Raw genomic sequence first — 22,346 nt, 5'->3', positions numbered from 1 at the left:
CGTAGAGTGAATTGATACAGTGGAATAGCGGAGAGTTGAGTGACACTGCTATGAGTGGCATACATTGGTGTGGCATGGATTGCAGTTGTGTAGAGTGTAGGAGCATCCAGTAGGGTGATGTACAGCGGAGTGGCATAGAGTGGAATAACATAGAGTGGAGTGGCGCAGAGTAAAGTGGCATGTTGCAGATGGAGTGACATGTCATTTAATGGAGTGGTGTGGAGGGTCGATGGATTGGCATGTAGTACAGTGACGTGTGGTACAGTTTCTTAGAGTGAAGGGTCATATAGCGTAGTGGTGTATAGTGAAGTGTGATGTCACAGAGTGGAGTGGCGTGTCGTAGAGTTGAGTGGCATGCAGTGTCATAAAGTGGACTGGACTGTCATTGAGTGAAGTGAGGTCTCGCAGAGTAGAGTGGGAAGTCTTAGAGTAGAGTGGGACGTCATAGAGTGGAGTGATGTGTCATAGAGTGAAGGGGTATATTGCACAGTGGAGTTGAGTGGTGTGTTGTGCTGTAGAGTATTGTTTAAAGAGACGTATTTTGAAAATAGTTGAACGGATGTGGATGAAATGTGCCAGAAATATCGATTGTATGGTGTAAAGGGTTTCTTTTGGTAGGGAACTAAATCGTTTGTTTAGTTTTAAAATTATTGGCATGATTAACAGAGGTAAACATACCTTTTTGTGTAAGTCTAGAATTGTTTACTATTCACAAAGATATGTTATGAGTAATATCTTTAAGACTGCGGAATGTCTGACAATAGAAAGATAGGACCGTCCTATTTTTTAAAGTGCTGAGACTCCACAGTCATAAAGATACTACCATTAAAATGACTTTGTGAATAGCAAATATTGGTGAACTTACTGAAAAGTATACTTTTACCATTGTGAATTAGGTCCATAAGGCATCCAGCACTAGTGATAGAATGTGCCATGGTATATCGTGGTCATTTTGAGGTTCTTCACAGTACATACGGATGACAAAATTGTATACAATCGGCTGATGACTGTCCTTACAGAATTAAAAGGCATACCAGTCACACTTATAGTATTTCACTGACATAAACAAAAAAAGATAGGTCTCAATGTTGGAACTTAGCCAGTCTTGGAAAATACATGGGCTTCAGACGAATGACGAAACAAGAAATAACAAATAACTACACCCTGAATTATATCACAGAAGAGGTAGCTGGCAACCTTGCTAAAGCTCTGTTCATCTGATCACCTAAAGATTAACAGTGTGTAATCACAGAACCTTTGAGGGTACCACAACAATGCACGTATAAAGGACACTTAGACATGTGCTTAATGAGACACTGTTCACTTTGTAGTTGATGTAGTTTGTTTCTATGTTTGATGTGTCAATACGTGCCCATTAGACCACCATAAAGGGAAGGTAGACTATTCATCTCATGTTGAATACAATGGCTGAGACTACTGGGCAGATTTATATAATGGTGAATTGCCCTTTGTACCGTCAGGGGGATGGATTAAAATAATTCATCCCCTTGGTGGAGGGACTAACAATTGAAATTATAAATGACCGCCAAGCTGGTGGTCAGGCATTGGCAGGTAAATGCATACTGTTGTTTAATGAGGGTTGAGTGAAAACAGCTTTTTTTAATTTTGAAAAAGAAGACCCTAAAACAGTTTTTTCGTTTCCAAAATGAAAAAAATAATGCTCCCCTCACCTTGGAAGTCATCTGGAGGGAGGAGCATTATTTAAATGTTACTGTCCCTTACCATCAGCGTTTGCCTGGCAGTGACGGACAGTAAATAACAAGACCATGCCCATCTAAATTTGGCAGGCAGACATGTAGCCATTTCTCAGTTAGTTGGCCCTTGCTCTGTTGGGCTGTTGGAGAAGTTTGACTATAGCCGTACCCAACCTATAGTCTGCCCGCTATTTAATTGGGTGGGCAGACCATTATGCTGGCAGTGTGTATACTCTGTCGCTGCTGTGATGGAGTATACACCGCAAACATATAAATTGGCCCTTTTGATAGGAAGGAGGGTATTCCTTACAGTAGGGTACATTTGTGAAGGCACTGTGATAATTTTCACTCCTATGTAAAAAAACCTGGAACAGTAATTCTGGGGCAATAACCCAAATCCTCATTACAAGTTTGTCCAGGCCTGGAATAGTTGGATTTGCAAACTCAGGACCCAATAATTCTGGTACAAGAGACATCGGACCTTGAAGACTTGCTGCAGAGCATGGGCTCGGGGTAGGCGCATTGCCCAATTCCTACTCGCGCACTGGAGCAGATGCCAACCACCCGCTGGACCGGCAAAAGTGTGCTCTTCACTCCTGACCCCACTCACCACTGGCATTTCCACAGAGAGCCCAGAAAATGTCTATGCATTTTGGGGAAATGATAAAACAACTGCCCAGTAAATCACACAGTTAATGTAGGTCCAAGAAGTTACTTCCCATTTCGGAGAAAAAAATGGCTGAACTTTGAAGTGGAGATACCGGCTGGTAATATTAATTCAACCCTCTGTATCTCTGAAGCAAAGATCAGCACCTGCATAATGAGGCCACAATTGGCTCCTTTTGCGACTGTCAAAGAAATGATCTGCATAAAAGAACATTACCACACTATGCTTGCACCAGTGTGTATTGAGGCATGATGCACAGCAATGGAAAAGAAAGACCTGTTTTACAGAGTAACAAAATGTCGAGTGGCTTGTCATTTCCTGCCCAAGACACACAACTGTAATAGCAATAGTAAAAAATGAGGACGATATAAAGAGATCAAAAACCAAAATGCTTGCAGGTCAGCACAAAAGCAAATCTCAGTTTCTTATTGAGTTGTAAGAATCCAAGTGCACAAAAAGACACTTGCTCAGTCACTGTAGATGATCACATTAAATCACACTAGACATCAGTATCCATGAAATCAACTTTAAAAAATAGTTCAAGCCATGGCTGGCAGTTTGACAAAAAGAACAAAACAATACACAATGGTCCCTTTCAAGCATTTATAAGCAGCCGAAAGAGTCTTTATGCATGGTATGGTGGGTTCTTGGAGCCACCTATTGGTTCTGCAAAAGTGGTTATGTTCTGTTCATCAAATCACTGTCCCAGGGTACATCCTGCTTGCATCAAGTCACACTACAGTAATAGAGGGGGCAGGGGACTCTGGGAGAATGAACACGACACAAAGAAGAGCTGAATCCCCTTTCATCCACAACCAAATTAATGGAGTCACTGATCCCCCTGCTGCTAAAAGACCAATCATTCTGAAGGAGAGCACCATAGCTGTGTGAAAACATGGGGTTGAAAATGTAGCACCAAACACAGAGAAACAGAGCGCTTGATCAGGTGTGTTTCTTTTTAACAACAACAGTAGCTAGCCTCTTCCCTGCTTGACGGAACCTATTTTTGTCAAAATGACTCCACATAGGTTTGTGTCTCTGGTGTTGTCACTTTAAGGTGTCGTCAGCATTTTTAAACATGAGGATGGAGTTGTAGATCTTCAAAGCAGGACCCAACTTGACACTCAGGATCTTGACAATGTCAGTCTGTGTCAGCAAAAGGAACGCTTCACCGTCAATCATCTAGAAAGAAAAGAGAATATGTAAACCACGACCAACGATGCCCTCATTATGTAATCATTCGCGTCCTGTTTTATCCTTTTAAGTGCCACATCTTGCAGCCACTTCGTGCGACATTCATCCTTCTGTTGTGGACATTAATGTCACGGACATACTTGAACAAGAGTTTGTATATAATATTTGCTGTCTGCAGATTACCCAAGGCATGACCCAAAGATGTACAATGAAGTGACAGATGATTGCAGTGGCAGAACACTAAGGTTTTGATTAGGATGGCAGACGGAGAGGAGTCCGTTCACTATCCCTGTGGAAACCGGGACTGTCCGCCATACATGCGGCGGTCCCGTACTACAAATTAGAATGCGCCCGCCACCATGTCGGACGCATTCTGTAGTTTAAAATTGTCGCAGGTGCTGCTGAAAGCAGCACCAACAGCGATTTTAAAATCGCTCGTAGTGCATGTCACTGCACCACATGGCAGGTACCACACGATGCCTACCACTTGGTGCAGTGACATTTGGGGGGTACCATGGGTACCCCCCACGTGCACCCCACCTCCCCCCCAAAACAAGGGGGGCCTGCAACGGGCCCGTACCAAAACTCTACATGCCTTTCACCACCATGGAAAGACAGCTTTTTACATGTATCCTAATAGGCACCCTGCACCGTCTGCCAGGCAATCGGAACAATAGCTGGTTGCGGACGGTCTTTGTGTCCGCTGGGGACGCAGTCATGTTCCCACCGCCATCGTAATCTGGCGGTGGGAAAAATCTGTTTGGCAGAAGGACCGCCACCACAGGGCCAGCAGTTGCCACCTCCGGTCCTGCGGTGGCAGTCCTTTCTCCATCCTAATCACCACCCTAAACTGATGATTATATCGCATGCCTTAACAATGCGGTCTGTACCACGACTGTGTCTTTACTGCGCATGCCTTTACCACACATGACTTTACAATGAATTTTGTTGTATAGGCATGATTGGTAAAGGCATATGCGCAGTAAAGATTACACCCTAGCCCCTGCCCCTGCCCTGAGCCTGAAGTCAGGGACCTCAGCCCTTAGAAAGACCCCGCCCCAGCCCTAAAGCCTACCCAGCCCTGAGCTCTAAAACCCAGCCCCCAGCCCTAAAATCGACCCCAGGGCTGAGCCCTACAACTGCCCCCAGCCCTAAAAACTACCCTGACTTCCCCGCCCTGAGCCCTAAAACCCACCCAGAGCCAAAAATCAATCCATTCCCAGCCCTACTTACCAAGCTGCAGCCCGATCCTTCCTGTTCCTTCCATTCTCCCCGCCCATCCGCTCTGAATCTAGAGCACTAACTGCCTTTACCACACATATGTGTGGTCAAGGCAAACGTGGAAATGCTTGTGTGGTAAAGGAACGCGTGGTTCGTCCGCATTGTAAATGTCATTTCCCGTTTATACTGGTGGGTGCTTACACTGTATACTTGTTTGCACATTATACTGCTAAGCCAAAGCTTCAGCTCATTACATAACATTACTGGACCAAAGCCTGGGCTATCCGATAATGCCATGCTCAACATGGCACCTACTGAACTAACACAACTAAAGGAGGAACTGTGTTGGACCACAAAGGAGGAACGAGGGGCTGCTGCAGGTTATGAGTGAGTTCCTTGTTGTGACAGGCTCGGGACGCTCAGAACATCAGAGATGTACATATGACTAAAGTGCTTCTGGAGTTCCCTTAAACTCATTGCATTCCGCTCACCTCATCCTTGAAGAGCCTGGCTTGGTCCTCACAACCTGTCAGGTTTTGAACAAAAGTGAACACCTGAAGATACAAAAGAACAGCACGTCACTCTAAAGGGCTGTATTATACTGTACAATCCTGTAACAACAATATACAGGTCATATACTTTTTTCATATTTACAAATTCAATGTCTTTGTTTTTCCTTTATCCCCTCACCCCAACACCATCTACTTTTCTCAATGGTAGTTTCACTCACAAGGAATTACGGAAATTGTAGAAATTCAAACTAATGTGCTCTCTATCCAGCCTTTCACCCGCTTCAGTCACAGTAAGTCTGTGCCAGTCACGTTGGTCAGGTTGAAGATTTTCTCCCTATATAAAATACTACCTTACTCTTTACAGAGTCCCTTTTTAGGTCTTGCCTGCATGAACATACACTAGCATATGTGCCCTCGCATGCAAGACTCTTGTGTTCAGTAATGGACTTGGACCCCGCCCATTTCTGACCATTCTGGGCATCATGGTTGCTTTTCTTAGCTGCCTCCTAACTGGGCAGCACTTGCAATGTGTCACTTCCGTTTCTTTCCTTAGTGCACGTACCAAACACAGATGAATTAAATTTGATCAGCTGCTTGCGCTGTGATTCAAGTACTATTTCTTCAGAAAGAAACGCTATGATGCAGTCAACACTAGCTGCGTCATATTGCTGTTTCTTCTCCCCCCACTGCCTTATGGCACACTCTGCTCCACGGGCCAGCGCTGGCCACTTCATAGTACTTACAAAAATTATACCATTATCTAATCCCCATTAATCACCCTCTTCTTCCCATCCTACCTACTGGCTTTGCCAATGTTTGTTTATGATGTTTGGTTACGGTTTCCACAAGGCTAATATGTCACCAACAGGAATAGTTTTTATGTGAATGCTAGAAAATAAAGGGAAATATGGAGACACTTTTGTTTTGTCCTTTAAACCAAAATGGTAAAACAAGTCGAGATTTAACAAATCTACAGAGCTATTGGGTTGACTGACCCACACCTTTTAACTACACAAAAGCAGAATAGAGCTATACTTTCCATGGCAGACAAGAATACTGGAAAAAGGTACATCAGTCATTATTAAAGTACTAGGCACAGCATCTTTTACAGTTGAAAAATATCAACATAAGTTTGCAATTTTTGCTTTCTGATAGACGCAATCTAATGTTGTAATCTGTTACAATTGCTGGTTGAATTCTGGCTTGAGAGACTGAGGATGCTACCACCATTACAACCTCTATGTTACTTCCACAAACGCGCCCCAATGAAACATGCCCCAGAATCCTCTCCAACTCTCACAACTCCAGGGAGCTCTTCAAAATCATACAAGAATTCACCAGACTCCCCGCCCCCCCCCCCCACCCCCCAGTGGAACTCCTGACTTCCCTCTGCAAAAAACTCTGCTCCTTCTACCATCACAAGATAAGGACACTACACCAACTTCGATGAACAGAACCAAGGCACTGACCCAACACCTTTCACCAGAAACTCCACTCAGCTGACCATCCTCACCCGTCACCACAGAAGACACCACAAAGACCATGAGGAGCATACACTCGGTAGCACCCACTGACCCCTACCAGACGTACATCTTCCACAGGGCCGCCTCCACCATCGCACCAAAACTACAACAGACAATCAACTGCATCCTTGAAACAGGCATGTTTTCCGATGACTGGAAATGCGCAGAAGTCAAACCCCTCCCAAGAAGCCCTCTGCAGACCCGACCGACCTCAAGAACTACAGGCCCATCTCCCTCCTCCCCTTCGCCGCCATAGTAAATGAGAAGATCATCAACATCCAGCTTACGAACTTCATAGAATCCAACAACATTCTCAACACATTTCAATCAGGCTTCCACAGCGACCGCAGCACCGAGACTGCACTCCTAGCCACCAGGGACGACATCCACACACTCCTCGACCAAGGCCACATGGCAGCCCTAATTCTACTAGACCTCTCAGCAGCCTTCGACACCGACTCCCACCGCCCACTAGCTGCCAGACTTCACGACGCCGGCATACAGGGACTGGATGCGCTCCTACCTCGCTGGCAAAACTCAATGAATTAGACTCCCTCCCTTCCTCTCCGAACCCACAGAGATCAGATGCGGAGTACCCCAAGTATCCTCCCTCAACCCCACGCTCTTCAACATCTACATGGCCCCCCTCTCAACCATCGTCAGAAAACGCAGACTCAGCATAGTGTCCTACGCCGACAACACCCAGCTCACCCTCACCCTCACCAAGGAACCTGTCATCGCCAGGCACAACTTCCAGGAAGAAATGAAGAACCTTGCAACCTGGATTAGCAGCAGCGGCCTGAAGCTCAACATCGAGAAAATGGAAGTCTTCATCCTCGATCCACCCCCTCTTTGTGAAATGACACATGGTGGCCCCCAACCTCGTCTTCCTTCCCACTCCCACGGACCACGCATGCAACCTCGGCATCATTCTCAACTCCTCCCTCACCCTGAACCAACAGATCAATGCTGTATCCTCCACATGCTTCAACACCCTCTGCATACTCCGCAAGACCTTCAAATGGATTCCCCCGAATCCAGGAAGACCGTCACCCATGCACTCATCACCAACAGACTGGACTATGGGAACACCCTGTATGCCAGAAGCAACAAATCTCTACTCCAAAAAACTCCAGATCATCCAGAATGCCGCAGCCAGACTCGTCCTCAGTTTCCCATGACAAGACCATATCAACCAGCACCTACGAGACCTTCACTGGCTTCACGTAAAAAAAAGAGTGACTTTCAAGCTGCTCACACACGCCTACAAAGCCCTCCACAACACCGGACCCCAATACCTCAACCAACTAATCTCCTTCTACGCCCCCAAGAGTAACCTCCTCTCCGCAGACCTAGCCTTGGCCTTAATCCCCTACATCTACAGAGCCAGAACGGGAGGCAGAACCTTCTCCTACATTGCAGCCAAGACCTGGAACAAACTCCCCCTCAGCATCAGACAAAGCCTCACATTGCAAGTATTCAGGAAGAGCCTCAATACTTGGCTTTTCGAATGACTGGGCTACCCGATTGCCCCCACCCCAGCGCCTTGAGACCCTCACGGGTGAGTAGCGCGCTCTAAAAATCCCAGACTAATTGATTGCTTGATTGTTTACCACTTCCTCAGGTGGAGGGACTGTATCATCTGATGACCACGAATAGAGGAACAGGATGGGAATCAAGGAGAGCCAGAAGAGGCCCTGGGCATAGTATTTGATTCAAAACAGCAAGCTCCATTCTCTCCTCTCTCCCCTCTATTTTCAGATGAGCTCTAGTAGGAGAAACTCGTACAAAAGCACCACCTAGAGAATTCTAAAGCAATGCCAATATTTTCAAACAGCTCCGTAATTTTGTGAGAGGCCAAATAAAGAGAATGGTGACACATGCCAAAAAATGCCTCAGATGAGATTTCTGAGGCTATTGTCTGACACCGCCAACAATGCAGGAGAAGGATCCAGAAAATGTGTGCAGGAAAATACCTAAATAGGTTGCTACTCCTTCTGTAATGACTAGAGGAGCCTCGAGAAGAAATATGTCTTTTCAACTATTTAACTGATGTGCAGGCTGGATCTGTCTCTAGTTCTGAAAGTATTTATCCTGGATTCCAGGCAAATTCCTCCAGGTTCTGAGGTCTTACTGACCTTGTGGTTTTTGTTGGAAGATGGACCATTTTAGGATACAATAGCTGGTTTGAAGTTGAGATATATAAACCACAAGCATGTCAAATTGAAGTGTATATTTTATAATCGATTGCGGCCTTTTCTAAATATAAATCACAGAATCAAGACGTAAAAGAGTTATCATATAAAAATGAATACAGTGCAAGTAAATTAGAAAAGAATATTTTTTGGGAAAATATGGCTAAAGGGGGATCCACAAATGAGTAGATAGAAGAGGTTACTTGAATAAGATATAATGAATGCCAAAGGTGGAATGCCATGCTTAGAAAGTTAGTTTTGTTTTGGGCAATTTAATAGCCTCTACAAAGAGAGAGTTCAAGGTGGAGGACTGGTGAAGTTTCAGTTGGTGTTTTCGTATGGAGTGTATTGTATGTCCTGCACCATTTCCTCAGAAGATCATTTTAGCCACGTTGTAGGTATATTAGTTTGCTGAATCAGCACCTACACCACCTCCCAAGATGTTGGCTTCAGGAACTGCATAGATCCTAATTTAATTGACCTGATGCCCATTTCTCTCATCGCTTCTACTGAAACCACCATGAGATGCTTGAACACTTCCTCACTGCCCCATAGTACGATGGAATAGTATTGGACAAAGTCTGTGCGCAGTTGACCATCTGGGCTTGCCCCGAGACGGTCGCTCCACCACGCTCCCTGAGACAGCGCTTCTCCTCGTAGCGCCTGGTATCGTAGCCTGCTCAACTGTTCAACTGTGCTCATTAGCGCTGCATTATCGAGATAGCTGCTGCCTGATATATATTTGCGCTGCATCGCTAGAATAGTGGAAATTAATTTTTGCATATAGTCATTGATGTTAAGTTTTTGACCGCATCGCCTGCATTTAGCATTTTGTGACGCTAGCACTGGCCAGATCTCTGCTTGCTTCGGCTGTGCCCCGCTTTCGCTTAATATTTGCATCCATTTTGTTGTTGTGACCTCTCCCGTAGCTCCACCCCGCTACCGCCTCCCAGCTGACCCTCCCTCGCCCCTCCCCTTCCACTATCCATTTATGACAGCTGCATTTGCGCGCAGCGTTCACGCGCAGCGGTCGCGCCCCACGCGCGCCGAAGGTGCGCCAGAGGTAAGCCCGTCTACGCCTGTCCGCGCCTGGACCTCGCCCAGCGCCAGACCCCCTGGTCCCCGCCTTACCCAGCCCTCTCGCTTCACGTATGATGCCGCCACCCTCCTAGCCCTTAACCCCGGACACACACCACAATGCTACGAAGCTGCCCCGGGACGTACCCACGGTCCCTTCGCCTGCAGCTCCTGCAAATTTACCAGCGATAAGACCAACCCCACATCCACTAACCCCAAACACAGCTCCGACTCTAACCATCTGAAGTGCATCTTGTTGAACACCCGCTCGGTTCACAGACACGCCACTGAACTCTGGGATCTACTCGACACTACATCACCGGACGTTGCCTTCCTTACTGAAACATGGATGAACGCATCATCAACACCCGACATCGCCATTGCCATCCCGAACAATTACAAGATCATCCGGAAAGACCGCACCGTCCAAACAGGAGGAGGCATCGCCATCGTCCACAAGAACACTATCAAAATCACGACCAGCTCCGACGATAACCTGACAACCGCCGAACACCTCCACTTCCAGATCCACACCGACCCTAGGACCACACTCAGAGGCACCCTCATCTACAGGCCCTCCAGGAACCCGTAAACAATTCAGAGAAGACATCACTGACTTCATCAGTCCACATGCCCTCGCCTCCGAGAACTACATTCTACTAGGAGACCTCAACTTCCACCTGGAAAATAAAAACGACAGCAACACCACCACCCTTCTTGACAACCTGGCCAATTTCGGCCTCAAACAACTTGTTGACACCCCCACCCATGTAGCCGGACACACGCTCGACCCTATCTTCACCTCCAGCAAACACTTCTCCTTCAATCATACCACAGCTCTCCATTGGACGGACCACAGCTGTGTTCACTTCAGCTACAAAACCACCTCGACCCACAACCCCCCACAACCTATCCCCCGGATAAAATGGAACAAAATCACCATCGACCAACTCCTCACATCGCTCAACCAGAACCCACCCGCCCTCTCATCGGACCCAAACCAAGCCGCCACCAAACTCAAACAATGGATCACTCACAGCGCTGACGAACTAGCACCCTTGAAAAACCATCACACCACACAAGACAAAAAAAAGGCCCCCTGGTTCAACGATGACCTTAAGAAATCCAAGAAGCTATGCCGTACTCTCGAGAAACATGGAGAAAAAACCCAACCACCGACAACATGACCACCTTCAAGTCAGCCACCCGCAAACACCACCAGCTGATTCGATCCACCAAGAAATCAGCATTCAAGAATCGACTCGACAACAACGCCCATAACAGCAAGGAACTATTCAACATCCTCAAAGAATTCACCAACCCCACCGCAGCCTCAAACGACATCACTCCCTCCCAAGACCTCTGCGATTCGTTATCCTCCTTCTTCTACAACAAAATTGCAGACATACATAACAGCTTCGAAAACAGTTCCAATGAACAATCCTCTCCACCCCCCCAGGACCTAAACCGCCCTCTAACAACCTCATCGCCTGGAACCCAATCACCACTGAAGACACCATCCGCCTAATGAATTCCATCCACTCTGGCTCGCCAACCGACCCATGTCCACACCACATCTACAACAAAGCAGACTCCATCATCGCACCCCATCTCCGTGATGTCATCAACTGCTCCTTCAACTCTGCCACCTTCACAGAAAGCTGGAAGCATGCGCCCTCCTGAAGAAACCCACAGCAGACCCCTCTGAACTTAAAAACTACCGCCCCATATCCCTCCTCCCTTTCCCGGCCAAAGTCATTGAGAAAGCCGTCAATTGCCAACTCGCCGCCTTCCTCGAATCCAACAACTCCCTCGATCCCTCACAATCCGGCTTCCGAGCCAAACACAGCACCGAAACCGCCCTGATCACAGCTACAGACGACATCCGAACACTACTGGACAACGGAGAAACAGTGGCCCTCATTCTACTCTACCTCTCCGCCGCCTTCGACACTGTCTGTCACAGCACCCTCATACAACGCCTCAGCAACATCGGCATAAAAGGTAAAGCCTTGGACTGGATCATCTCGTTCCTCGCTGGAAGAACTCAGAGAGTCCGCCTCCCCCCATTCAAATCAGAGGCCACCGAAGTCATCTGCGGTGTTCCACAAGGATCATCACTCAGTCCCACCCTCTTCAACGTTTACATGTGTCCACTCGCTTCCATCACGCGCCAACACAACCTCAATATCATCTCCTACGCTGACGACACCCAGCTGATCCTTTCCCTCACCAAAGACCCCAACACCGCCAAAACCAATCTTCACGAAGGCATGAAAGAAGTAGCCATATGGATGAAAAACAGCCGCCTAAAACTTAACTCAGACAAAACAGAAGTTCTCATCCTAGGATCATCCCCCTCTGCCTGGGACGACTCATGGTGGCCTTCGGATCTAGGCTCCGCACCCATACCCACAGACCACGCTCGTAACCTAGGCTTTATCCTAGATTCCTCCCTCTCGATGACCAGACAAGTCAACGCCGCCTCATCCTCCTGCTTCAACATACTTCGTATGCACAAAAAAATCTTCCATTGGATCCCCACCGAGACAAGAAAGATTGTCACCCACGCACTGGTTATGAGTCGACTAGACTACGGAAACACCCTCTACGCCGGAATCACAGCCAAATTACAGAAAAAACTCCAACGCATCCAAAACACATTGGCGAGACTCATTTTGGACATCCCTCACCAAGATCACATTACCGGCCACCTGAAAGACCTCCACTGGCTTCCCGTCAACAAGAGAATAACATTCCGTCTCCTCACCCACGCACACAAGGCCCTCTACAAACTAGGACCCGAATGCCTCAACACTCGACTATCCTTCTACACACCCACCCGCCAACTAAGATCCTCCAATCAAGGCCTCGCCGCAGTCCCGCATATCCAAAGATCCACTATGGAAGGCAGATCCTTCTCCTACTCGGCAGCCAAGACCTGGAACTCACTCCCCACTCACCTCCGCCTTACACAGAACCACATCTCCTTCAGAAAAGAACTTAAAACCTGGCTATTCGATAAATAAGTAACCTCCTCCCCAAGCGCCTTGAGACCCTCTGGGTGAGTAGTGCGCTATACAAATTCTTGAACTTGAACTTGAACTTATAACCAGCAGAATGGAACCACTGGGTGCAAAGAATGTAACAACTGAGTGTCCACCCGTGCCAGGCGCGCAGTCCTCACAGAGCGGCGTATTTTCCCCGTTACACTCCCTTTCCGTCTGCTCTTCCAGTCCTCCGAGTCTTTACTCAGCTCTACTTCTACCCCCTCCCGCTGCTCAACTCACCTTTTCCCGCACTTGGCTTCCCATTCCCTCCTCTCTGGCGTCAGACTCATGCGTGGCTTCCTTCTCGTTTGCTCCTTTGCTCTCTGTCATTCTTTCTTCCTTCCTCTCTTAATCGCTGCTCTGAACCCTCTTCTCTGCTGCCTTTCATCCTCAGGCCCCTCCTCTTTTCTTTCCCTTGCCCTCCCCGGCACTGACTCTGCCCCAGCACTGACCCAGCCCTCCTGTGTCTGTAATGTTGGGGCAGACAGTCCTGCCACCGCACTGACTCTTCCTCAGCCCTCCTGTGTCTGTAATGTTGGGGCAGACAGTCCTGCCCCCGCACTGACTCTTCCCCAGCCCTCCCATGTCTGTAATGTTGGGGCAGACAGTCCTGCCCCCGCACTGACTCTTCCCCAGCCCTCCTGTGTCTGTAATGTAGGGGCTGACAGCCCTGCCCCCCTCCGCACTGACTCTGCCCCAGCCCTCCCGTGCCTGTAATGTTGAGGCAGATAGTCCTGCCCCGCACTGACTCTGCCCCAGCTCTCCTGTGCCTGTCTAATGTTGGGGCAGACACTCCTGCCCCCCTCACTGACTCTGCCCTGCCCCCGAAGCCCCAGGCGTTGCAGCCATGAGCTTATGCCCCCTTGAGCCCTCCGACTCGGCCCGGGGGGATGCGGGGGTCCTAGAGGCCTCTCAGCCCGCTCTGGGCGCTCGGTGTGAAGTCCAGCCTCGCCTTCGCCCCGGAACTACTGCCCCGCTCCCCCCCCCCACAGACGCCCTATGTCAGCACTATTCTCCCCTTCACAGCTCCTCGCGGAGTATTCAGAGCCCTTCCATCACCAGGCTCTACATCCCGTAAACACAGGAACTCCCCCCCCCCCAAAACGAGGGTACAGGGGCGGAGCCCGTTCACACGTGTACTCCTTCATGCCGTATCCCCTCAAGGCGCTTGTTTCTTTCGAGGCGCGCCCCGGCACATGAGTCGTTTGTTGTCTGTGCCCCGCCCATTCGCACTTTATAGTGGGGAGAAGGTTTAGCACTACAAGTTCCAGCATCTTTGCGCTTTAGACTGAAACCAGGAGTGACACAAAGCAAGCTCAAGGCAGCAGCAGTGATGCTGCGGGGGCGAGCAAACTGGGGGCGTTTTAGCCAAGGCCTGAGACAGCTGGGGGTCTGACTGCAGCGTCTCAGATGAGACAGACCTGGGAGGCAGCGGGCAGCCGGGCTCTGCCTGCAGAGTCTTTAAACCACACAGATCCTGGGGCTTGGCCAGGATCACAGGCCAGTCCGTCCGATCTACATGGAATTCCCGCCCCTCCATAGTGACCGCAAGAGCTTTCCACTTACAAACCCTCGCTTAACGTGTAAGGAGCCTTGAGACAAAACTACATGTACCAGAATGCACTGAACGAGGAGTGGGGAAAAGGTGCAACTTGTCCTCTCTTAACCCCAGAGCGCACGTCCTAAAAAAGTAGGGGGCTCACCAAGGGGGGGGGGGGGAGGGGGCAGAAGGCGCGTCACATCACCGGGAGGGGGTCCTACACCTTGTAACCCCCACGGTCATATGTAACACCTTTTTATTTTTATGTATATACACACTTGATTTATCGTCAATGTAGAATGTGTAGGTGCAATGTAAAGTGCTGACCCCCTGCGTTGGGATGAGTAGTGCCAGGAGCCACCCAAAGGCAGGGTGTCAGAGCGCTTTTTGTGTGGCTGTGTGCGTGTGTGGCTCTGTGAGTGTGTGTCTGGCTCTGTGTGTGTGGCTCTGTGTGGGTGTGTGGCTCTGTGTGTGTGTGGTGGTGTGTGTGTGTGTGAGGCTCTGAGTGTGTGTGGCTGTGTGTGTGTGGCTGTGTGTGTGTGGCTCTGTGTGTGTGTGTGTGGCTCTGTGTGTGGGCATGTGTGGCTGTGTGGGTGTGTGGCTGTGTGTGTGTGTGTGTGTGTGGCTCTGTGTGTGTGTGTGTGTGTGGCTCTGTGTGTGTGTGGCTCTGTGTGTGTGTGGCTCTGTGTGTGTGTGGCTCTTTGTGTGTGTGTGTGTGGCTCTCTGTGTGTGTGTGGGTGCAAATGAAATAGGTCTCACATTTGTGAGAGATTAAGCCATTGGCATTGTAAATGACAATGCCATTTATTTATCTGTTTTCAAAACCACCACATAAATAAAAATTTTGTCATTTACAATGCCAATAGCTCTAACTTTTGCAAAGGCGAGACCGTTGCATTGTAAATGCTTGTTCTAATCGAAGTGTGCACCATGAAATTAAGCAGTAAGTGATTCACCAAAGTATCCATACCACTGGCATTTCTCTGAGTGTGATGGAGCACTCCACAAGGATGTTCTATTGCAGGTAGGTTGTTAAAACATGCTGGGTAATAAATGCCTCAAAGATAACACCATCGAACAAGTGTTTGTCTCATGTAAACACCTCTACTCAGACTATGTTTGTTTATTGCCAGAGCTCACTGATTTTCTGTAAACATATTTCCATTGATTACTGCCTTATAAAGTGCTTCTCTTGCAGCCTAAAATATTCAGAGGTATTACCTCTTACAGCTTGAGACTTTCCAGCTAGTGCTCGAAGGCTTGCCATGTACATGTTTTTCTTATCCAGGTTTCAGCCACTTTCCAGACCCTGACAATCAGGTAGTCGGTTGTGCTGAAGTGTTTTGGCAGCAGCAGTCCTCTGTACACAGGAGAGACAAATACGAGAACTGGTGTGGCTATCTGTATTTAGGTAATACTTACTTTTTTACTTTAGTGGCCCCTGGGTTGCTATGCCCCCCTCCGAGGTCTACTCATTGTAAATGCCTTGTTTCAAGTATATCTCTACCTCGTGATAATGATTTAGCTCCACAGCTGGTAGAAGTAGAATTCACTCTTGAATAGTCAAAGGGTTTCACTGTTCCGGACAGCCTCTTCTTACTGTATGTCAAAAGAGTAACGCCCTGCAGACTAAATGACTGAAGGGCCATATTATCAAGAACGGCACAAACATTATTGCTGCTTTATTGGCAGGAAACTGCAGCTAAAGAGGCTTGATAATAGCCCTAGAGAATTCCAATAGAAGCCCAGGTTTGATGTCCTTGACTTTCAATAACAAAAGGAGCTTAGAGGGAATATTACGGGTATTAATGGGAAAAGCCCTCCACTCATCAAATGCAATCCAAAAGATTCCCAAAACCCGGGACCGGTGTTAGAAAATGTCTAGCAGGCATGCGACTTTAATCCACCTAAATTCTCAGGAAGTAGAATTTGGAAAAACACCCGGTATTGTTTCTACATTAAGGTGTTAATTGTCTCTAATGCCTTACCGTCCTGAAACAGACATTCTAGTCTGACGTTACCGCTAATTGTGGGGGGTTCATAAATTTTCAACTCGGTGCAACCCAAAAAAAATGTCAGCCCTGTTTAGGACCATACATAGAACCACACATATACCAAAATAATATGTGAAAAAATATGTGGCGGAGAGGAAGGCACCTCACGGGCGAACACCCTCGGGGCTATCTGGTCAGATATTTACCAGAGACTTGGCCCCTTTCTCATCATAGGCGGCCTTCCTATTCCAGAGATTTGGTGAATAAGTGAAAGGAAGAAAAAGTGAGAAGGTGCATGTTAAGGAGGTTTAGAACGTGACTCCTTGAACAAACAAAACAGAGTGAAGAGTAAAATCAACAGCCACACCACTCGTACTGCTTTTATTTATGAATCGGGTGTGCGAAGTTGAAATAAAAAGGAGGGTAGCTTAAAATTGCATACCACTACCTGTGACACCAGACAAGGATGGAGTTAAATCACTTGAAGTAGTGAAGGAGTAGCAGTTAATGGCTTCTTTTAGCTTGTAGGTTGCTTAAAATGTTAGCATGTTCTGAGATCTGTTATCTTTAGCATTACAGATTGTTTTGCAGTGAATTAAAGTGCAGTGAAACAGAATAAAATATGGCATGTTGGCACTTTACAAAACTTGTATTGGGCAGGTAGTTGGCCCTCTTTCAAGTCTTGACACTTACTTATTGTCCCGTCTGGAGTGATACTGCGTGAAAGAGTTGGAATAAATTGAGATCACATGCTGAGAACAGGTTGGCTTCAGAGTTCAGAATAAGTATCCTCACTCTAGGATGTGACTAAGTGGATGAGTGTTCCTTAAATGGTGGTTACAGATTCTCATGAGTGAGTAAGTAGGGTATAATTAGGGGTAATATCGGTGGGAAGTCTGAGTGAAAGATGAGCATAATCAACAATTAATGATAACACAACAGTAGCACATCCTGCTGAACAACCACCATTTATTGCTAAGTCTACTAAATAAAAAATAACTACAGGCCAATCTGTGTACGTCACACATTACCTTGTAATGTTAAAAAAACAACTCATAGAGTGATCCACTATAAACAGTTCCTACAAGGTGTCCCAGGTCCAACCCGCAAAGAAAACTCTGAAAAGATCTTGTTTTCTAAGGGATGGTCACTAAGGCTTGAAGCTTGGCAACTGAGAAAATGCAGTACTCAGCCATCTAATAAATATATCAGTGAGTAGTGAAGATGAGTCATGATATTTGGGCGTAGAGAAGACGAAGATTATTGGACCAGATGAGAACTGTATGAAGAAAAGGGTCTTTAAGTGTTACAACTTAGCTGTTCTTCCCTCAGAAGCTACACTGATCTTCGACTATGGGGAGAGGAGTTGGCCTAACGGCTAGGGCGGTCTACCTCGAATCTGGGGAACTGGGTTTGAGTCTCGGCATGACGCTGAACATCCTGTGATTCTGGGCAAATCACTTAATCTCCCTGTGCCTAACAAAAATGAATGTGTTCTCATGTAATGCAACTGGTGCTATGTAAAGTGCGCTGGTACCCGATTTGGGTCAAGTTCAAGCTATATAAAACTCTGTAATAATAATAATAATAATAATAATAATAATAATAATAATAATAATAATAACTATGAGCCTTGCTTGTGGAACAGCCTGTGGAGCCTGGTGGTAAGTACGTCTAGTCTCTTGTGCTCATGCAAAGGAATACGCACCTAAGGGGGTGCGCTTCACTGGTCAATACCTCAGGTATGGGCACTTGAACCCTTCCACTTTCACTCCTGGAATGAAGGAGCTTAGACAACAGAAGTTTTACTCTGGCATGGACCGTCACAGAAATCAACACGCTTTTCACCTCACCTTTGCTGGGACTCAGATTACCTTGTCTCTAGTCGCTAGAAGGCCTATAGTGTTTGCTGGGGGTTGGGGATATGCACTCTTCTGTTCCTACGATGGGGCTGAGGAACCTATAGAACCAAAGAAGCACACAAGCAAAAATTGTGAGACTTCTTTCAAGTCTTCACAAGAGCATATTCTTGGATGTTAGTATATAGTGCATGTAAACAGGGACCGCTGTGTGTTGCAACCCTTTCTGAGCCCATCTCTATCATGTGTTGTGTTCCCTGCACAGCATTTCTTTGTTTCCTGCCCATTTTTCTCTGTCTTGGTTGCTTTGATCTTTATTTTGCATGCCCTAATTTTTGCCATAAATTGTTACTTGTAAGCTTCATTATTTGTAGAAGAGATTTTTTTTATAACTTATTCCTTTTTAGGTGCCCTTTTTGTTGCATGGGCTTTCTCTGATCTTTTGTGTTCTTATGGGCACCTAACTTGTCATAGCGACGTTTTACAGTCTCTGGTTGAACACAAGTGTAGCCACTGTAGCAGTTATCTTTGGGAGGAGAACTAAGATATCATGCAGTTTCTCGATAGTCTCTTTTTTATTGATTAGTACACTGTCCGCAGGAATGCAGCCAATGTAACAGTTATCTTTTGGATTAGGTACTGAACTACTTAGATACCACACAAAATTCTCAAATTGATTAGTATACTGGGAAGGGTAAAAGGAGTGGGCTATGGATTATTTGATTGTATTTCACACAAATATACCCTGTTTTTTCTTTCTTTCTTTCTTTCTTTCTTTCTTTCTTTCTTTCTTTCTTTTAATTTATATTCATCTCCGAAATCTCCCCACCAGCAGTTGCAAATTATTAATTGTAGCCAAAATCTTTTTTCGGTTGAGTCTAATTTTAACATGTATGTTTGTGGTTATTTAGCTATAAAGGAGATTTCTTTCCAACTGGTCTCCCCTAACTTCTCAAACTTTCTGTAAGTTAATTGACTTCTGTATGGTTACGTTTTGGTTATTTGAAAAGGAAATTAAGTTTCAAATTCTAAAGTTTCTTTTAAATCTAGATCTACAACCATTTTTTTCTTGTACATACGAATTGTAATTCAGAGATAAAAGCCTATCTGCATGTGTACTTGCCAAGGGAGTAGAGATTGCAGAAGTTCAGGTAGGCACCTTATGAGTCCCCACCAACAGCCGTTAGCACCAATGCCTGTTTAGCTGTTCACTTCCCAGTCCTCTTGGTCTACTTACCTGCACTCACCAACATGGTTCCAGGTACATTTACAAAAGGTTTAATCGTGCTGCCCCTTACCCACCTTCCTTTGCATGCACAATGGAAAGAAAGCTAGGTCTGGGGCCAGGATCGGAGCTATTAATGGAGCTAAAGAGGGTTGAGGGGTAGAGGAGTATAGAGCATGACGTCTCAACTTACACTTTACACCTCTCCCATTGTTGTGCGCTTGCCTAGAGAGATACTCTGCAGTGGATGCCGCCTCATGCCTCTGAATTAATATTTACTTGATCTCTTTATCAACATGCCAAGATAAAGATGACTGCATTGCTCCTTAAACATGGGTGGCATTTCTACCTCATTTGAAATCATCATCTATTCGCCTTGCAGTGGCTAATATTACGTGAATAACAGGAGTAAGGAAAATGCTACTAAACTGTAAGTATCTGTTTGTTGTGTGTAGTGCTGTAGATTCCCCTGCTTAACATACTCCTGGCATGTAGTGTTGCGGTTTGATGCTTGAAGCAGCAGCGGTGGAGTGGTGCTGTGCGGGGAGCATACCTGCTTGGCTCAAGCAGTAGTCAAGGCAGTGGATGGCGGCAGCGGACAGCGGTCTCTAACACCTGGGGTGAGTCCCGAGCAGTGGTTCGTATCAGGCCATACTTGTCCCCAACTCGCACCACAAGACGGTGTTGCCCCTTGTACCCCGTCTGTTCCCACTTACGGGTCCCCGTTTCTGGCCCCTAGGGGGCCTGCTCTAACCAGGCTCCAACAAAGAACTGATAGAGGCAGGCGATTGAGGCAAAAAGGCAACAAGGCAAGGTGAGGAGGAGAGGTGTAGAGGTGCCCGAGCTGCAGCAGTAATAACTACTGGCTGCAGAGCATGAACTAGGGGCCCAGCAGAAGCAGCTCAGCTAGGCCTGGGTGCGGCTTGTGGGTGTCCTGGTGTATTCCCGCTTGCCCCCCCCCCCCCAAAAAAAACAAATGGTCACAGCATGGTCACAGCATGGACAGATTGAATGTGAGCCAATGTGGGTAAAGCTGAGACTCGTCCCAATTAGAGCGAGGACCTTGGCACTCGAGTTTGGAACAGCCCAGCGCAGTGTGCAATCTCCCACACAGACCCCTATAGACGCTGAGCCAGGATCTTCAGGACCCCTGGAACTATCTGCACAAGCTGTGGGAGGTGAGGGTGAGAGTTGGAGGGTCCCTTATCCTTCAAACCTTATACTGGGGGTTATAGAAAAGGGCACAGAAATGCAGCAAAAAAGGAACAAAAAAGGGAAAAGGAGGAAAACCTAGGAAAACCGCTTTAGTTACCAGAACCACCAGAGTTAGCAACATCCCTTCTTAGTGCCTACAGAGTACCCCAAAAGACAGAAACTACCGAGGAGCAGAGCATATGCACAAAAATGTTAAGCACTACACTCTATGAGCAGATGCTTACAGCTTAAGCAGCACTTTCTATATTTAGCTAGTCAGGGATAACCCTAGAGTCACTAAATTAACCTGAGCTCAACCCCCTGGTAGCTATGGCAAAGAGCAGACAGGCTTACCTTTGTGCAATGTGTAAAATACATATGCAGTACCAAAAGAGTAATAAAGTCAAAACACCAAGTAATAAATACCCCAAACCCAATTAAAGGAACATTTAGTAAACAAAATGGCACCAAAATGACAAAAATAGAGTACTGGGAACTGGAGATATCAATTTTTGCAAGTTTCAAGTAGAAATAACCCCAAAATCCTGTAAGCTGAAATGATGGTCTATGGTCATGGGAGACTAGAAGCTAGGCATGATGTCTGGCTGACCACAATGGAGCACGGATTGGATATACAAACCAGATTCATCCCGGTCAAAGAGCTTACCTTCTGACTTATTCTAAGTCCCTACTGTTCAGGGTGTCCCTGTAGCCCCACATGAGGTAAGCCAACTGACTATTAGAGTTCACCTTTTTGTCCTGGGTACAATTGGGACAAGGTCCAGTCCTTCAGGCCTTCTCTCCAGTCACAGGCAGCATTTCCAGTCCTCTTCTATTCTTTCACAGGTCCAGAAAGTATCCTGGTGCCTTGAGGTGCTACATGTATGCCTGACCTCAACTAGTGTGTGTGGATGACTCCTGGATACTCCCATAACCTACTGGGTAAAAGTTCCAGGGGCAACCTTACCCACTTGTTCAGTCAGGCTCAACATGCACTGTCCAGATGCTGAAAATCTTAGGCCTCACTAAATTCGGGCTCGATAGGTTGTGAATGTGCAGGGCAGTGCACTATGGTAACCACTAGTGTCCTACCGTACATTACTGTAGAATATATTTTGAAGCAGGTGCTGTACCTGTAACAAACACAGATACAGAAATCTGGTATAACAAAAGCAGGATCCTTCAGCAACCAGACACAGGATACACAAGAACCTTTCTGCTATCCTATTCTCTACCTTGTAAGTGGGCCAAATGTTTACTTGTATCTCAAAAACTTACCAGGAAGGATTTCATAATGAGCTGCCAAAAGAATACCCATAGCCCCCACCATAAAAATTCTAGTGAGTTCAGAAGAATTATCTTTGCTCCTTCAGATAAGCC

General features: G+C 46.8%; 1 protein-coding gene across 2 annotated transcripts in view; it reads right to left on the bottom strand.

Moving 5' to 3' along the window:
• Positions 1-2,779: 2,779 nt before the first annotated feature.
• The window catches only part of L3MBTL1 (L3MBTL histone methyl-lysine binding protein 1), a 408,694-nt gene continuing 389,127 nt past the window's right edge, over positions 2,780-22,346 (bottom strand). For both annotated transcript variants that reach the window (XM_086932247.1, XM_086932248.1), the window contains exons 21-22: positions 5,289-5,351; positions 2,780-3,564 (exon numbers count right to left, since the gene is read on the bottom strand). In XM_086932247.1, coding sequence (XP_086788373.1) covers positions 3,430-3,564; positions 5,289-5,351 — 198 coding nt within the window. In that variant the 3' untranslated portion in view covers positions 2,780-3,429. The remainder of the gene's footprint in view (positions 3,565-5,288; positions 5,352-22,346) is intronic.

This window comes from Lissotriton vulgaris, chromosome 7 (genome assembly GCF_964263255.1).
Source record: "Lissotriton vulgaris chromosome 7, aLisVul1.2, whole genome shotgun sequence".
Lineage (NCBI taxonomy): Eukaryota > Metazoa > Chordata > Amphibia > Caudata > Salamandridae > Lissotriton > Lissotriton vulgaris.
Note: the sequence above shows the minus strand (reverse complement) of the source record. Positions and strands in the feature narration are given on the sequence as shown.